Source organism: Echiichthys vipera (genome assembly GCF_963691815.1).
Source record: "Echiichthys vipera genome assembly, chromosome: 12".
NCBI classification, from domain to species: domain Eukaryota; kingdom Metazoa; phylum Chordata; class Actinopteri; order Perciformes; family Trachinidae; genus Echiichthys; species Echiichthys vipera.
The window spans coordinates 20465133-20479451 of NC_139837.1; the positions used below are offsets into that span (position 1 = coordinate 20465133).

Consider the following 14319-nt stretch of genomic DNA (forward strand, 5'->3'; position numbering starts at 1 on the left):
TGTGTGTGTGTGTGTGTGTGTGTGTGTGTGTGTGTGTGTGTGTGTGTGTGTGTGTGTGTGTGTGTGTGTGTGTGTGTGTGTGTGTGTGTGTGTGTGTGTGTGTGTGTGTGTGTGTGTGTGTGTGTGTGTGTGTGTGTGTGTGTGTGTGTGTGTGTGTGTGTGTGTGTGTGTGTGTGTGTGTGTGTGTGCGCGTGTGTGTGTGCGTGCGTGCGGTACATTTGTCCAATAACTCCAGGAGTTTTGGATTATTGTTATTATTACGGTGAGTCAGGATGTTTTTAAGTTTCTGCAGGTCTTAACATGAATTCTACATTTAACCTTTAAAAAAAAAATAATTCAAACTTTGGCCCCTTCAACAAGATGGGGACAAGATTTCATGATAAGACAGGTGCAGCCTTAATGCCCATATCATTTCAGTGTATGATGTGATGGTCAAAGTGGTGCACACAGTATCCACAAACACATTTGTAATAAAATTACGACAGACTAGTTGCCACACAGTGAACCTGAAGTTTTAGGGTCTGAAGCCCAGTTTCCTGCTTTGCCCGGTCCATCCTTGGTTCCGCCCTGAAAGGTTGCACGTGACCGCACAGTGCTGCAAAGCTGTTGAAGGTTCAAGGTTTGATCGTGTGAGACTCTGCAAGAACACAACAGCTCCTTGTAACATAAAAAAACATAATCCTATCGAAATTTAAAGCTTAAACAAAATAATAAAAGGAGAAATCAGAAACAACGAGAGAGATTTTTACATCAAACAACCATTTCGTTATTTTTCTTCGACTTTTGTTTGTTTTGTTTGTTTATTCTGGCAGTATAAGCACTATATAAACTCAACCAGTAAATTGGCACTGAAAAGGCTTAGGCTGAAGAAAAAGTTTACATATGCTTTTTTTAAATATTCCATTAAATCTACCCACCTCTAAGAAAAAGAAAATGATATAAGTAAAGAAACAAAAAGTAAATACATTATTCAAATTTGTAACCCTCAAAAATAGCATCAAAACAATTTTCTTGAAAACCAAAATTGCACATTTTCAAATTGAAATGGGCATTATTCCATAATTGAACCCCCCGATGGAAATACATACACGGACACAGACACAGACAGACACCGGAACCTTTGAACGAGTCTTCACAACTACACGGACCACTTGGTGCGTCGGACTCATCCAGGAAACGTGTCCCAGCTGTGACCTGCTGTGTTTTCATCCGTAAGATGGATTTGTAGCGGCAGAGAGGAGTCATGTTTAACCTAAAGGCCCTGCAGAAAAACAAAACAGTCAAATATGGGATCCCTATGCTTGTAAGTAACGTTTTTATCCTGTGTTACGTATTTATTCTTAAAACCGTCCCTCACCTCTACGTTAGCTTTGAGTTATACTGTTTAACGGAAGATGTGCTAAAGGTTAAATTAAATGTATCCATGTAGTTACCTGTAATTCACTGTAAACTGATCAGCACCAGGATGTATCTGTTGTGCTAACTTAGCAACTAGCATATTTAATGTAAGAGCTTCAAAGCATTATCAACTTTATTCAATCACCCAGTTGCAACTAAAACTGTAGCAGTCTGAAATATAACAGCACCGCATGACGCTGAAGTTTAACATGCATTATTGTTGTTAAATGGTGTAAGTAAGATATTCTAGTAAAAAAGCTTTTACGCTGTTTAAACATGGTTCCTGCAGGTGCTGGATATCCTCGGAAACACCACACTAACATTCAAGTGTTTGACATAATATCCACCGGGATTATTTAGTATTTATGATTATGATTCTGATTTCAAGGATTTCCAGCACCTGCAGGAACTCTGTTCAGGTTTTAAAAGTGCTTGGATTTTGAATAAAGTGCATGACATTTCTGTTATATGGGAAGTTATATGTGATATGACACAGAGAAAAGAAGATATCCATATTTGACAAACAAACTTTCTGACATTTTTGCATGAAAAATGACTTTTGATGATTAACGGATTATCAGAAGTTGGTGATTATATTTCTGTCGAGTTAGTTTTCTTTTAATTTGTAGTACTTCTGTAGAAATCTGTCTCAAAACATCTTGTTGGCAGTTTATAGGACAACAACATCTAATTTAATGTGACCAACAAGTGCAACAATACGTACTGACTGCTGAGTCTTGTATTGTATATGAATATGTATTTTACCACTGTATTTTACCGTAAGGTGCTGGAAAAGCATGAATGCACCTTGAAATGCTTTAAAGGTACTTGGTTTTGACTTTTGAAAAGGTGTAGGAACCCTGTTTAAAACTCACTTTCTGTTTTATGAATGAACTCATCTTTATTGTCATTATTCAGGATGTACAACAAAACTTTGTTTGACTTCTCTTGGTGTAAGACAAAGAAAGAAAGAAAGATAAGACGTAAAATAAGTTACAGACAAAGAAATCAACAAAACAAGAGCAGCAACAGTAAATAAGTAAAGTCTGCTCAATAGAAAGTGTCAGTTTCAGTGCAGCTAAATAATAAGTAAAATTTTATTTATGAAAGCAAAAAAATATAATTTTTCCGTATTCACAATGGACCAGGTTTAGCTTTTAAAAAAACAAAGAAACACCCAAAAACCTTTACACTTGTCAAACCTGGACTCCAGTAACTGTTTACACACACTTTTGGATTTTTGGTATCTTTATTTTATTTGTGAAATCACTTTTTTCCCCCAACCAAGCCCACATCAGACCAAGTCTGGGTAGATGTAGAACAATAATCTAAATTTGGACTGGTCATGTCTGGACAACATTTTAATTAAACAAAGTAAGAAATGAATTGCCAAAGTTAATTAAAAAAAAAAAATCTGGACCCGGTCTTCCAGGCTACATCAGATAAAACACGAGTCTGTAGATTTGTCTGGTTCCTGGGTTTGGTCTGATGCAGCCTGGATGTGAAATAATTGGTGAATCGCCCTTGTTTGTGTTTTCACAAGAAGATGAAATGCTTGTTTAAAACACTCTTTAGCCTCTCTGAGTTAATCTGGGTATGATTTTACAAGTCTTAAGTATCATAGTTTTTGATCTAGACCTGACGTGATGTGGTCTGGTTATGCTATCTCAAAGATATTTCACAAATCTGAAACTGTGTTAAACATTTACGGCAGTCTGCTCGTTAACCAAGTCCAGGTTTTACAGGTATGAATGTCAAGTTTTTTTAAAAGCTAAGCTGATCTATTATGAATATAGTTTATTATTATGTAGCCTATTATTATGCTGTATTAAATTAACTAAAGGTTTCACAAATCTGAAAGTGTGTTTTAAACAGCATTAAGGCTTTAACAAGCATCACCACTTCATAGCGGGATGAAGTGATGCAGAAAACAGAATCTGTAGATCAATACTGTCATTGAAGTTTCCCTGAACTGCTGAATCAGAAGCTGCAAACAGCCCTGCGATAAACTCTTTCTTCAGGAAGTTTATAATGTTCAGTTTTATAGAGGGGTGTTTTTTCAACTTTATGGCCGTTTACGAGGCTGTACAATAATTAGCGGCGCTGTTAAATTGTGTTGCATATTTTGGACGAAAGAATCGGGTTCTTGGATAATTGATGCTCAAATGACAACTAAGTTGTAAAAAGTTATGTGTGTTGTAATGTCGTGTCTACATGATTCAGAAGAAACACCCTCCAAGCTCTGTTGAATTAAATTCTCTGCAATGCTCCAACATCAGTGGCCAAAGGACTGAATTATATTTACTCTGTGTTTTTGCAGTTGCTCGTAGTTGGAGGTTCTTTTGGACTGCGAGAGTTTACACAAATTCGGTATGATGCCCAGAAGATCAGGAAAAAGGTTTGTAGTAAATGTCTCCTTTATTTTATATATATTTGATGGAGAGATGCTGATGATATTTGTGACATAAGATGAAGTTTCTCACATTTCCACCATTACAAGAAAACGGTGGAAAGAAGTGTGTGTGCAATGACTCCTCCTAGTGGTCACACACACACACACACACACACACACACACACACACACACACACACACACACACACACACACACACACACACACACACACACACACACACACACACAATTGCACACTAGGAATTTAGTGGTGTGAAAATAGCACACATATAGAGATTCTTCTGGGATCTCACAGTGCAGTGTGGTTGATTTTGGCCTATTTATTATTAGAATTAGATAAATGATCTATCCGTCACTTCAGACACTGCAGGCATACAACACTGAAAAGCTTTTGGAACCCATTTAGTGAGTCAGTACAAGAACAAGAAGTGAGAACAAGCTCTAATAATTCACTAAATGACGGACACAATTCATTAGAATGACAGAAGACCAGCCCTCTATTAGAAGCCGTCACAATCTGATGAGGTGGCTGCGAGGGGAAGTGGCTGTTTTGTGCTATTCTGCTTTGACAAACGCAGATGCACGTCATGTGGGTGGGAGGCAGATGGCAGGGGCATCTTTTCTTATTACTGTCCATGTTAGGCGGCAGTAGACTGTGGGTGACGACGTTGGAGGGAGGCATCGTGCCCCTGGCAGCGTGCCTGTACAGCTGCCCCCACACGACTCTATCTATCTATCTCTCTATCTATCTCTTTATATATATATATATATACCTCTCTCTCTCTCTCTCTCTCTCTCTCTCCCTCTCTCTCTCTCTCTCTCCCACTCTCCTCTGACGGGTCCTGCGGCAGGCCGAGCATCTCTACTCTCAGACCCTGTGGATTAAAGATTCAACCCTGCTGCTCAGCGTGTGTGTGCACATGTGATTTAATGCATGGAATATCTAAACAGTTGTCCAAATGCACATGATTAAAAACCACTCTTGCAGTTCTTACTTGGAGCTGTTATCAGCTGATTCCATTATTGTGTTCACACAGATATTTGCCCACTTGAATCACAAGTTAAGTCACTGTATGATCCAATTAGCATTTTCTCTTCAACAGTTTAATTTAGCCGGAAAGGAAGAGATGAACTTCAAGGCCTTTTTGCCTTCTCTGTCCAGGTTTTTTCTGAGATTTTCTTCATTTTCTCAGTTTGTTTTTGAGGTTCAGCCTTGTGGCAGTTGAGGAAAGCTAATAACACCTCCATAGTAGGTATCATACTAATTACTTAGGCTATTAATTCCCTGGTCTGAAGGCTGCTAAAATATTCTATATATGTATTTGCTGTAGTAATGTAGGTCTAATTAAAAATCAATCATGGAATTATGAAACTCATCAGTCACCCGAGTAACTGTGGCATTATTGCTGTGAAATATTAGAACTCATTAAAAGTAATGATTCAGAATGGGATTCATTTCACTCCTGTTCTCAGGCAAAATCAATTTGAATTGCAAAACCCAGATAGCTCCGTTGGACTCGGCTCTCTCTCCCAAAACCCTCAGACACGTATTTTTTTCTCCTTTTTTTGAGTAAAACCTGGTGATGTTGGCGCTGAATCAAGCAGAATATTTTAGAGAGTAAAAAGAGGGTAAATCAGTTCTTCCCTCTGGGTTTGGAGAGTCTAGACTTTGACACCGGAGAGAAAAGTCTTCAGTGCTGGTCTCTTCCACACGGTTTTGAGCCTGAAAACGACTTCACCTCATCTGCAGACCGTTTATATGTGAAAGAAAAAAATCAAAAAAGAGGAGGATGAGAGGCTGCTTCAGTTGTTGCAACAAACGGTTTCAAGATTCTTAAAAAGATAAATGGCTTTATTTGAATATCGATACCCACCTAATCCTTCTCTGAAAGAAAGAGCCCCTCAACATCTATCACTTTCTTCTTTTTTAATTTCCTCTGTGCTGTTGTAAGTGCGTGCCTTTCTATCAGAAAGCTCCGTATTGTAACATTTCTCCTCTGCTCCTCTCTCTCTCTCAGTTGGATCCCTCATTGGAGGCCAAAGTCAACGTCCAAAAGCAGTCAGCCATGCTGGAGGAAGAGTATGAGGTAAGGAGACACAGACTGGGCACCCTGAAGAGGGCAGAGGAGATGAAAGAAACTGTGGTGGTGCGTCTGCAACACAGTGTAGCTGGTGAACAACACCTGCTCTTATAGGGTGCCATCAGAATGCAAGATGCTTTAAAAGGTGTCGAAGAGCTTGTTTTACCTTGAATCTAAAAACTCTTATGCAGCCAGGTTAGATGTAATAAAGGTGCAACAGCTCCCTTTAGACGTCTATTGGTACTAATATTGCCGGCCTTCATAGAGAATTTGTATTGTTTAATTATGGGGATTACTGGGCATAGTCTCTCCTGTGGGATTGTCAGTCACAGAAACCAGACTCTAACCTGACTCTCTCCGGATGAATTTCGTTCCTCCTTGCTTCACTCATCCATCTGGGATCGCTCCATAGGAAAGTGGTTTCAGGAGGCTGGGCCTTATCAAAAATTGCATATAATTGGATAGACCAATTGTCCGTCTTCTTTATTGACGTGCTACTTCAACCACTCACATCGAAACCGACCTGTGACGCTGATGAGAGCGACGCAGGGAAAAGTAAAACAGAACAGCCGACATGGTTTCCACCAACAAAAGCCTCCAGAGCCGTTCTCTGGTGTTCCTTTAAAGAAGAAAGATTCTCTAGATTGGACAACACGGATGAAATAGCAGCGAGCCGCCATTTTTTTCTGAACCACAACAGTTGCTTCCCCGCTCAGCACATCTACAAAACCCCGCCCGGCAGCCCGATTGGCTCAACCACCTGAAATCACTTTCCTATGGAGCGATCCCAGATGGTTGAGTGGAGATAGGCGGAGTCAAGGCGGAAGAAAGGCGGAACAAAATTCATCTGGCGAGATTCTGGTTAACCAGACTCGGCCCTTCTAATTCAACGTCAAAACGATGTTTGAGGCGGGGGGTTACTGAAGCTGTTCTTAAAAAAAAAAAGCAGCTTAATTCTTGCCTCCTCTCACCTGTGTGACATAACAGATGGTTTGAATTCTCTACATCTGGGCATTTCAAAGTGCAGTAAGTAAACGGAGAATCTGATATTGACTTTGACATATTGTCTTGTGTCCATTCAAGAACTCCTTTTTGTTTTTGTCTGGTCAAGTGTTGAATTCTTGGCACCCTGAAGCTTAAACCTGTTGCCGTTGTTGTTTTTTTGTCCTTCCTGCAGAAGATGAAGGAGTTGAATTTGGAAGAGTGGAAGAACATCCGTGGCCCTCGTCCCTGGGAGGACTCCAGGGAGTACCAGGAGCAGCAGCGTGCCAGGCAGAATAAAAAAGACTGAGGCCGAAGACGCCAGGCAGGACAGACTGCACGCACGCTGAAGCAGGACGGCGCCTGCAGCCAAGGCGCCCCTGGGACTCCAGTAACTCGGACGCTGTAGCTTCCGAGCGTGGACTTGACTTCTGTCGTCTTGGTTTGTGTTGGACTTTAAATCCAATTAAATTATAAAATAAATTGTGTAAAATAAATTATAAATTGGGTATGCAGGTGCTTCAAATTATGTCCATCCATTTTATACATGCAAGTATAAAGCAGTCACCTGTTGGTTTGTAATAAAAAACCAACCAGTAGGTGGCACATCTGTGTGCTGCTGTACCTTTTCACAGAGAGAGCAAAGAGAGAAAACATATATATATCAGTGTATGATATCCATGTCTCAATAAATTATGTTCTATTGATCCAAATTGTTATTTTTACTTTTGTTTTTGACAAAAGCTCATAGATGTGGCGAGTCTGTTTACAACGATGTTGCATTGATTTACCAGTTGAAAGTCTGAAAGAATAAATAACACAACAGTCCAGCCTTTCCTCAGGCTTTATAGGTCTCGACAGTAATCTGTTTCTCTGACAGTTATTACTTTGGAACGCGGTGGATTTATTACGTTTATAATGGAAATAGTATTACCTTTTTTTGTTTTGCTTTTGTTCTACAAACCAAAAGAACATGATTTTTTGCAGCAAGTCTTCAGATTGCACGTATAAATAACGTTTGGGTGACTGACAGATAATGTATGTACTGTACTCGTTCAGTTTGTGAAATAGGATGTAATGAATATTATTCAGCTGCAGAGGTCTGTATGAAAATGTCTTGGGATACATTTTCTGTAATCACATTTTTTATGCTCAGGATTTTTGAGTCACTTTAATATCCAGTGTTTCGGCGGCTCTGACACAAACAACAGCTCATATGTGAGGATTATTCTTTCACGCACAGGTTGTACAGATCGAAATGTTCTCGCTCTGTTGTCGGTTGGTTTGAATGTCAGGCCTCTAATCCACCAAACAGATTAATCAAGTCATTTGTCGTGGGGTTGTCTTCCTCGCCCGGGCTGTGTGTTGATAAAAATGTCTGCGGTGTGTATGTGTGGGCTTCAGTTATTGAAGAGGCTTCTCTAAATTTAGAGCGGTCACATGTTGGTGCATCTGTAATCTTAGAGGTCAATCACACACTTATTCTGGATGCTCCACAAGCCTTGCCCCTGGGCAGTTTGTGATGAGTTGTTTACTGTTTGAAAATCAAGACTGCAGCAAGGACGCTGCTGTTTCCAACTGTGGGGAGGAAGAAATGGCGAGTTTGACGATGGTCGATGGGACGGTGTGAAGTCTATTTTGGAGGATGTGTCTTCTCTTTCTCTAAGGTTGGCTGCAGTGGTGGAAGGCTTTTAAAAACATTCATAGGGACTATTTATTTGGTAGAAAGTAGTTCCAGTGAAATCTGTTGACTGTTTTTTGATTAACTGACCATATGTGCCATTTTTTTCTCCATATTCTGCAGATGACATGTTTTGTAAAATCATCTTATATGACTGCACTTTCAGCTATTTATAATTCACGTATTTATTCATTTGATTTAAACACACTCATCATATTTATTAGCTGTGTGTTTGTTGAACCATCCGTAACCTCACTAACTGTGCACAGCCATACCGCCTCTCAGCTTCTCCATACAGCCCGCTTCAAATGAACCATGTGAAGGAGACTTAAGAGCGCTGAAGCAGAAGATATGTTACAGCACACTGTGGTTCTTTTCTGGAGAATGTGGCACGGGTGTAGTCGTCAGAGGCCAAAATGGGTCAGTCCGGGAGGCCTCGCTATCGTAAGCGAGCTGTCGGGATGCATGATGAAGTTAGAGCCGCTAATTTGAAGAAGGCCCGCCCCCTTTCACGTGCTGTTCAATTTTTTATTTCTAAATGCAAGAAAAGGCCATCAAATATTCATTAGACATGGCTAAGAAAAGAGGAAATCAAATTCAATATTTACTACTTCGTTCTACGAGCGGGAGAGTTAATGAAGTCTTGGAAACAAGAATCATGTAGCATGAAATTTAGGGCTCGGAAACACCAAATAACTATCATCCCTCAACTCTGGGGCCCATCTCATCTGCAGCTCTTTAGAGTTCCTGCTGCCAGATCATCACAGCTCTAGGGCCGTAGTCACAAAACATTTTGTCTTAGCGCTAAGAGTACTCCCAAGGAGCACAAAAAGTTCTTAGTTAAAGATGGACTCTGTAAGATTTTCAACTATTCAATTGTCTTTTAAGTTACCATCTATCAAACAGTGAGTTAAAACAATGGTTGATTATATGACCCACTAATGAAAGCACTTCTACTTGCCCTTTGGCCAAATATTACAATATCTGTGGCTGCTAGATGTAAATCTGCAGCCATGAGTGACGCTGCTGAACCATGTATATACTTTTTGATCAAGTATGTTCTTCTTCTTGTCTGCCAGGTAGGCGTACAAGTCTGGCAGCTCATTAGACAATCAGTGGATATATAAGCTTTTTTATAAGAAGCATTTTATTTATAGGGCTAGAATAACCATGGCTGATACAGACACATCCGCTCTGCCAAAACGGAAGAGAAAACCAAACTGGACCAATGACCATCTCCTTCTCCTCGCTCAACTTGTGGATGAAAGGAAAAGTGTTATCAAAGGAAAGTTTGGAGTCAGGATCTCTACAAAGACAAAAAAGAGAAGCATGGCAAACTATCTGCATGCATGTCAATGCTGCATTCCCTCTCATGCAGCTGCATTTTTGCCGTGGCCAAATAGCGAAGTGTTGTAATCTGGTGATTTTGGGTGGTGTTTATTGGTTGGTGATGTGATGTCATTCCTGACCAACTCTACCACGTTCATAATGCCATCCCCATTAAGGCCATGCCTTTTTAAAAGCTCACTATCACTTAATCTCTCCAAACTGTGACTGCAGCAACCCTTCCTGATGTATTTCTTATAGATTTATAAAAGAGTCCTAAAATTAGGAGTGAAATTCCCCTTATTTTTAAGAGTTACTCCTAAATCAATAATACGTTAATAAGTTAGGACCTACTCTTAGCCTTAAGATGTTTTGTGAATACGGCCCCTGATGTGGGAACACTCTGCAGAAGAAACAGGCAGCTCTCAAGTCTTTTTCCTCTTGATGAATGAAAAATCCCTCCTCCCAAACACTCACACACTCCAGATGAAGATTAATTACCACTGGTATTATCTCACAAGAAGACATTCCTCACAAAGATGAGAGACATGATTATTCACTTCCATGAGCAAAATACTAAATATTCGACCACATTCTGTGAACGGCGGGAGGATTCCCTATTGAATCCTCAAATCTTTAAAAGTCACCTCGCGTATGGAGAAGCCTTCACAAAATGACTAAACCTTTGACATTAACTGACTAAATCTGCAACTATGAACTGCTTTACAGGGGAATTTCAGGTTTTTTTTTTAACCTGGACTCTATTTCCCCATGTATTTCTGGGTAAGTGACTTATGGCAATAACTTTTTTTTTTAAACTGGTCCACTAATGAGCGCTGCAGCCTGGCCGCTGTGAACTGAGCTTGGCTTGTCATTATACAGTAAGTGTCTCACTACATTATGGAAAGTTGCTTTTATCCTGTCATGCTTTGGTTTGTAGCTATAGATGCAGGTCAACATAGTAACTTTAGCTATTAGCATTAGCATATCTCCGCTCTGTCTCCAGCTCTGCACTCTTTTCTTTAGATGATGCTATTGTTATTGTTATAGGATAACAATCTTTCCAGAGACACTTATAATAACTATCTGAGGCAAAAACAGACTCTTTTGGTGGACGAACATTGACAATGTGCAGTTGCCCGTTTGATAACATTGTTGCCCAGTTGCTGCGCTTGCACTCAATACTGGACCATTTTCATTAGTCACTTCAACAAAAATACATATGGAAATAGGGTTCAAGTTGAAAAATACTGATATTCCCCTTTAAGTTTCCTTGGCATAATTTACTGTGTAGCTCAACTCAACCCTCATTGGGGACAAGAGACATTTATTTTTGGAAAGTCATATATTTTTTTAGATCCATGTATATGTAGATATTTTAATTGTCATGCCCTCACTTTAAAGACACTTTGAGTAAAAATCTGTCTCAACTCACCCCGCTCTCAGTCTAATATTGGTGGAAACCTCTTGCTTCTCTGTTTTAGTATTCTCCCACTCTAACACTGCAGTCTTTGTAGCAGCTCTCTTGGTCCGTAAATGTGTGAGGAGCCCACAGCGGATGCATAAAATCCCAATGCCTGTGAGCAAAACAGTAAAAAACACGAGTGAACAATTTGTTTGTTGCATTATTATTTCAGGAGTTTGTATACTAAGAAAGGGTGTTATTTAGCACTTTAAGAACCAATTAGCTGAACTTAAGTTTGATCATTTCAAGTCATTTATTTATGATTAAATGCAGATTACTTGCTGGTTTCAGCTTCTCAAATGTGAAGATTTAAGATTCGGACTGCTGGTCAGACAAAATAAGACATTCGAAGATGTCACATAGGGCTGTAGGAAGATTTTTTTCAACATTTTCTGAATTGTTACAGATCATAATGATTATTTTTGTCCAAGGAAACATTTTTTTCAGTGAAGCTGTGGTCAGTGAAAGCCTCAACCTTCACTACTGACTCACTGAACTGTCAGTCACAGTGAGCTGCAGAACCCAACAACAAAAAAATAGGGTTATTCTACATGGAGGAGGGAGGAAAATGAGAGGGGAAATGGCCTCTGTGCTGATTTTATTTAGTCTCTCTCTCTTCCTCTCTGTTTCATTTGCTATAAATAGACAGACGCTTGGCAGCTGAGGGGTAGTCCACGCAGAACAAATGCACCCCCTGGCTGTTTCACTTCATTCCCCACATAATGAACCAGACGGAACGAGCACAGATCGCCTCCGTCACTTCCACTCTCCCCAGGACCGAGGCAGGGGCCACGCGTTGCCATGGAGACGTGGCTGTTGGGCCCCCGAGCGTGCGGCTGTCCGGCACGCAAGCCGAGACCCCGGGACGATCCGACCCCTCTGCCTTGATCTCTGTCTCATCCTGTCTTCGCCTGCTTTTGATCCTCTTCCCCTTCTTCCTCTCTTTCATTCTGCACCATAAGGCACAAGGGAGATGAGTAGCTGAGTGTGGAGTCCAGTGTCCTACACTGTGTCTCTGATGTAATGAAGTCAGTGTGGGTATCCCTCTCTCACCCATCTTCCTCTGCAAATATATTCCGGACCAATGAACCACTGAATGGTCGGCTCCAATAGCTGCAGCTGCAGAAGGGGCACTCTCCATAGACGAGCTATACTATGTGTGCAAATACCGGTCTCTATGGATCTTATTTGAGCTGAAAGTACATTTAAGTGAGAGAGGCTCCTTTTCTATCTGCACTGCACTCTGTATATTTATGGAATGTCAGGGTTTTATTTGAGGAGAGGATTTATTAGTGCAGGGTTGTCAAGATTATGGAGCGTTATATGAAGAGCAACCAGCTCTACTCTCTATATGATTATGTGCACCTATCAAGGTAATGCATGCATATGGGACGACAGTGGTGCTGTATGGCATATGAAGCAACTGTTTGTGATTACAGGTTACGGCCAAAGACCGTTTGAGTTTAAGATTTTTTTATAGGCTGAAGAGGTAAGCCTGTTTAAATATTAGAATATCTCTTAATTGCCTCAGATGTATTTTATACAGTCTGATGTTGCGGTATCTTTTTGGCTCCATTCATTTTGGTTTTATTCTTCCAGGTTTAAAAACATCAAAAAGAGACAGGACAGGATAAAATGAATCCTCGCCATATGGGAAAGAAACGGAGTCCTGGCTGGAACTAGTTCATACGAAAGAAATGGTCCCAATGAAATCTGTTGAAAGCACGTTAAAACAGCGGTTACTCCACAACTCGCAGACATACAAGTTGTGTTCACAAATACAGATGGCTTTGTGTAAACTAGTCCCAAGCACCAAACTTTGGGTACTATTGTGAGTGAAATACATTTTTTGAAATTACATTTTTCAGAGTTGTGAGCTCCACAAATTGAATCTCAGCTGCATCACAGTGTGGTAAAGGCAGGAATCTCCAAATCTAGGCAAATAAAACCAAAACTATTTGCATGACAGGTAGCACTTGAGGTAAGTGAGGGTTTTTTGTAATTAACATGTAACTCAAATGCTGTGTCCCTTTACCTCCATGCATCTTTTAAAGTGAGCCCTTGAGGTTGGTGCTTTACTCTGTCTGACCACACCACCGCCACCACCACCCTCCAAACACACACATTCACCGGTGACAGGAAGTGGCCCTCCAGCCTTGAGGTGTTTTTAGATCCTGATTCGAGTTGACTCTTTACCTTTGTCATTTCACAGCTTCACTGTTCATTACTGGCCGTCATAAGTGGACGTCGCTCTAGGGGCGATGTCACTGTTAACTCCCCTGGTGACCCCCCACCCCTCACCCTGCCCGCTCTCTCTTTTTTATCCACTGGAGTTGTTTCAACTCCAGTCTACAAATTATCAGCATGTGCAGAGTGCCGAGCGCAGCATGGAGAGAGAAAATACAAATCACAAAGTGCAAGTGCAGCATTATTCTCCTGGGCTGTACTGTATCGTTTCCTGCTCCAGATTCTCTGCTGCTGCAAGCCAGACGTTTTCATGAAACTGATCCAGAGATGCAGCCTCCCATCAAGTGAGGCTGTGGCACAAAACAGGAAGGAGAGGGTGAAGTTGCTTTCCTCTTTTAGAGAATCAATGTTTCAGGGCTATGGCCATCAAGCCTGTCCGCCTTTGTAGTTGCGGCTCCTCTCAGTGGGAAGCACAAGCAAGCCTGGTGTGTTGATTACAAGTATAATCCATTAATCATCAGTGAACGCATGGAGGACTTTGATGAGAGAGGCAAGAGCAAGCGTTGAATTCAAATCTGGTTCATGCACGGTGCAGGTACACTCAAAAGAGCCTGTGCACCAATCTGTCCAGTGTGTTTTCTTGCCTCCACCCTTTTTCCGGCAGATAAGAAAACTTCATTAAGACAGCCAACCATATTCTCCATACTAATTACAGCATTACATGGAGAGGGAGTGGAGGGTGGAGGGTGGGCGCTGGCTGACCAGATTGTCCCGTCTCTTCCCTT

General features: G+C 40.8%; 2 protein-coding genes across 4 annotated transcripts in view; both read left to right on the forward strand.

Annotated features, from left to right (window-relative positions):
* The first annotated feature begins 1164 nt into the window (after positions 1 to 1164).
* Positions 1165 to 7577, forward strand: cox16 (cytochrome c oxidase assembly factor COX16). Its single transcript, XM_083924964.1, has 4 exons — positions 1165 to 1303; positions 3719 to 3796; positions 5832 to 5900; positions 7072 to 7577. Exons 1-4 carry the CDS (start codon positions 1244 to 1246, stop codon positions 7183 to 7185), a joined length of 321 nt encoding a protein of 106 aa, XP_083781090.1. The 5' UTR covers positions 1165 to 1243; the 3' UTR covers positions 7186 to 7577.
* An 836-nt stretch (positions 7578 to 8413) lies between these two features.
* Positions 8414 to 14319, forward strand: part of slc8a3 (solute carrier family 8 member 3) — a 136808-nt gene continuing 130902 nt past the window's right edge. For 2 of the 3 annotated variants that reach the window (XR_014593419.1, XM_083924199.1), the window contains exon 1: positions 8436 to 8542. The gene's annotated coding sequence lies outside the window, so the exon portion shown is untranslated. Of the gene's footprint in view, positions 8543 to 14319 lie in introns of all 3 variants that reach the window. The other variant, XM_083924200.1, reaches the window with a different exon arrangement.

Coding starts and splice junctions, on each gene's coding strand:
- cox16 (XM_083924964.1), top strand. CDS start 1,244: ATGTTTAACCTAAAGGCCCTGCAGAAAAACAAAACAGTCAAATATGGG. Junction 3,797..5,831: donor CCCAGAAGATCAGGAAAAAG/GTTTGTAGTAAA, acceptor TCTCTCTCTCAG/TTGGATCCCTCATTGGAGGC. Junction 5,901..7,071: donor TGCTGGAGGAAGAGTATGAG/GTAAGGAGACAC, acceptor TCCTTCCTGCAG/AAGATGAAGGAGTTGAATTT.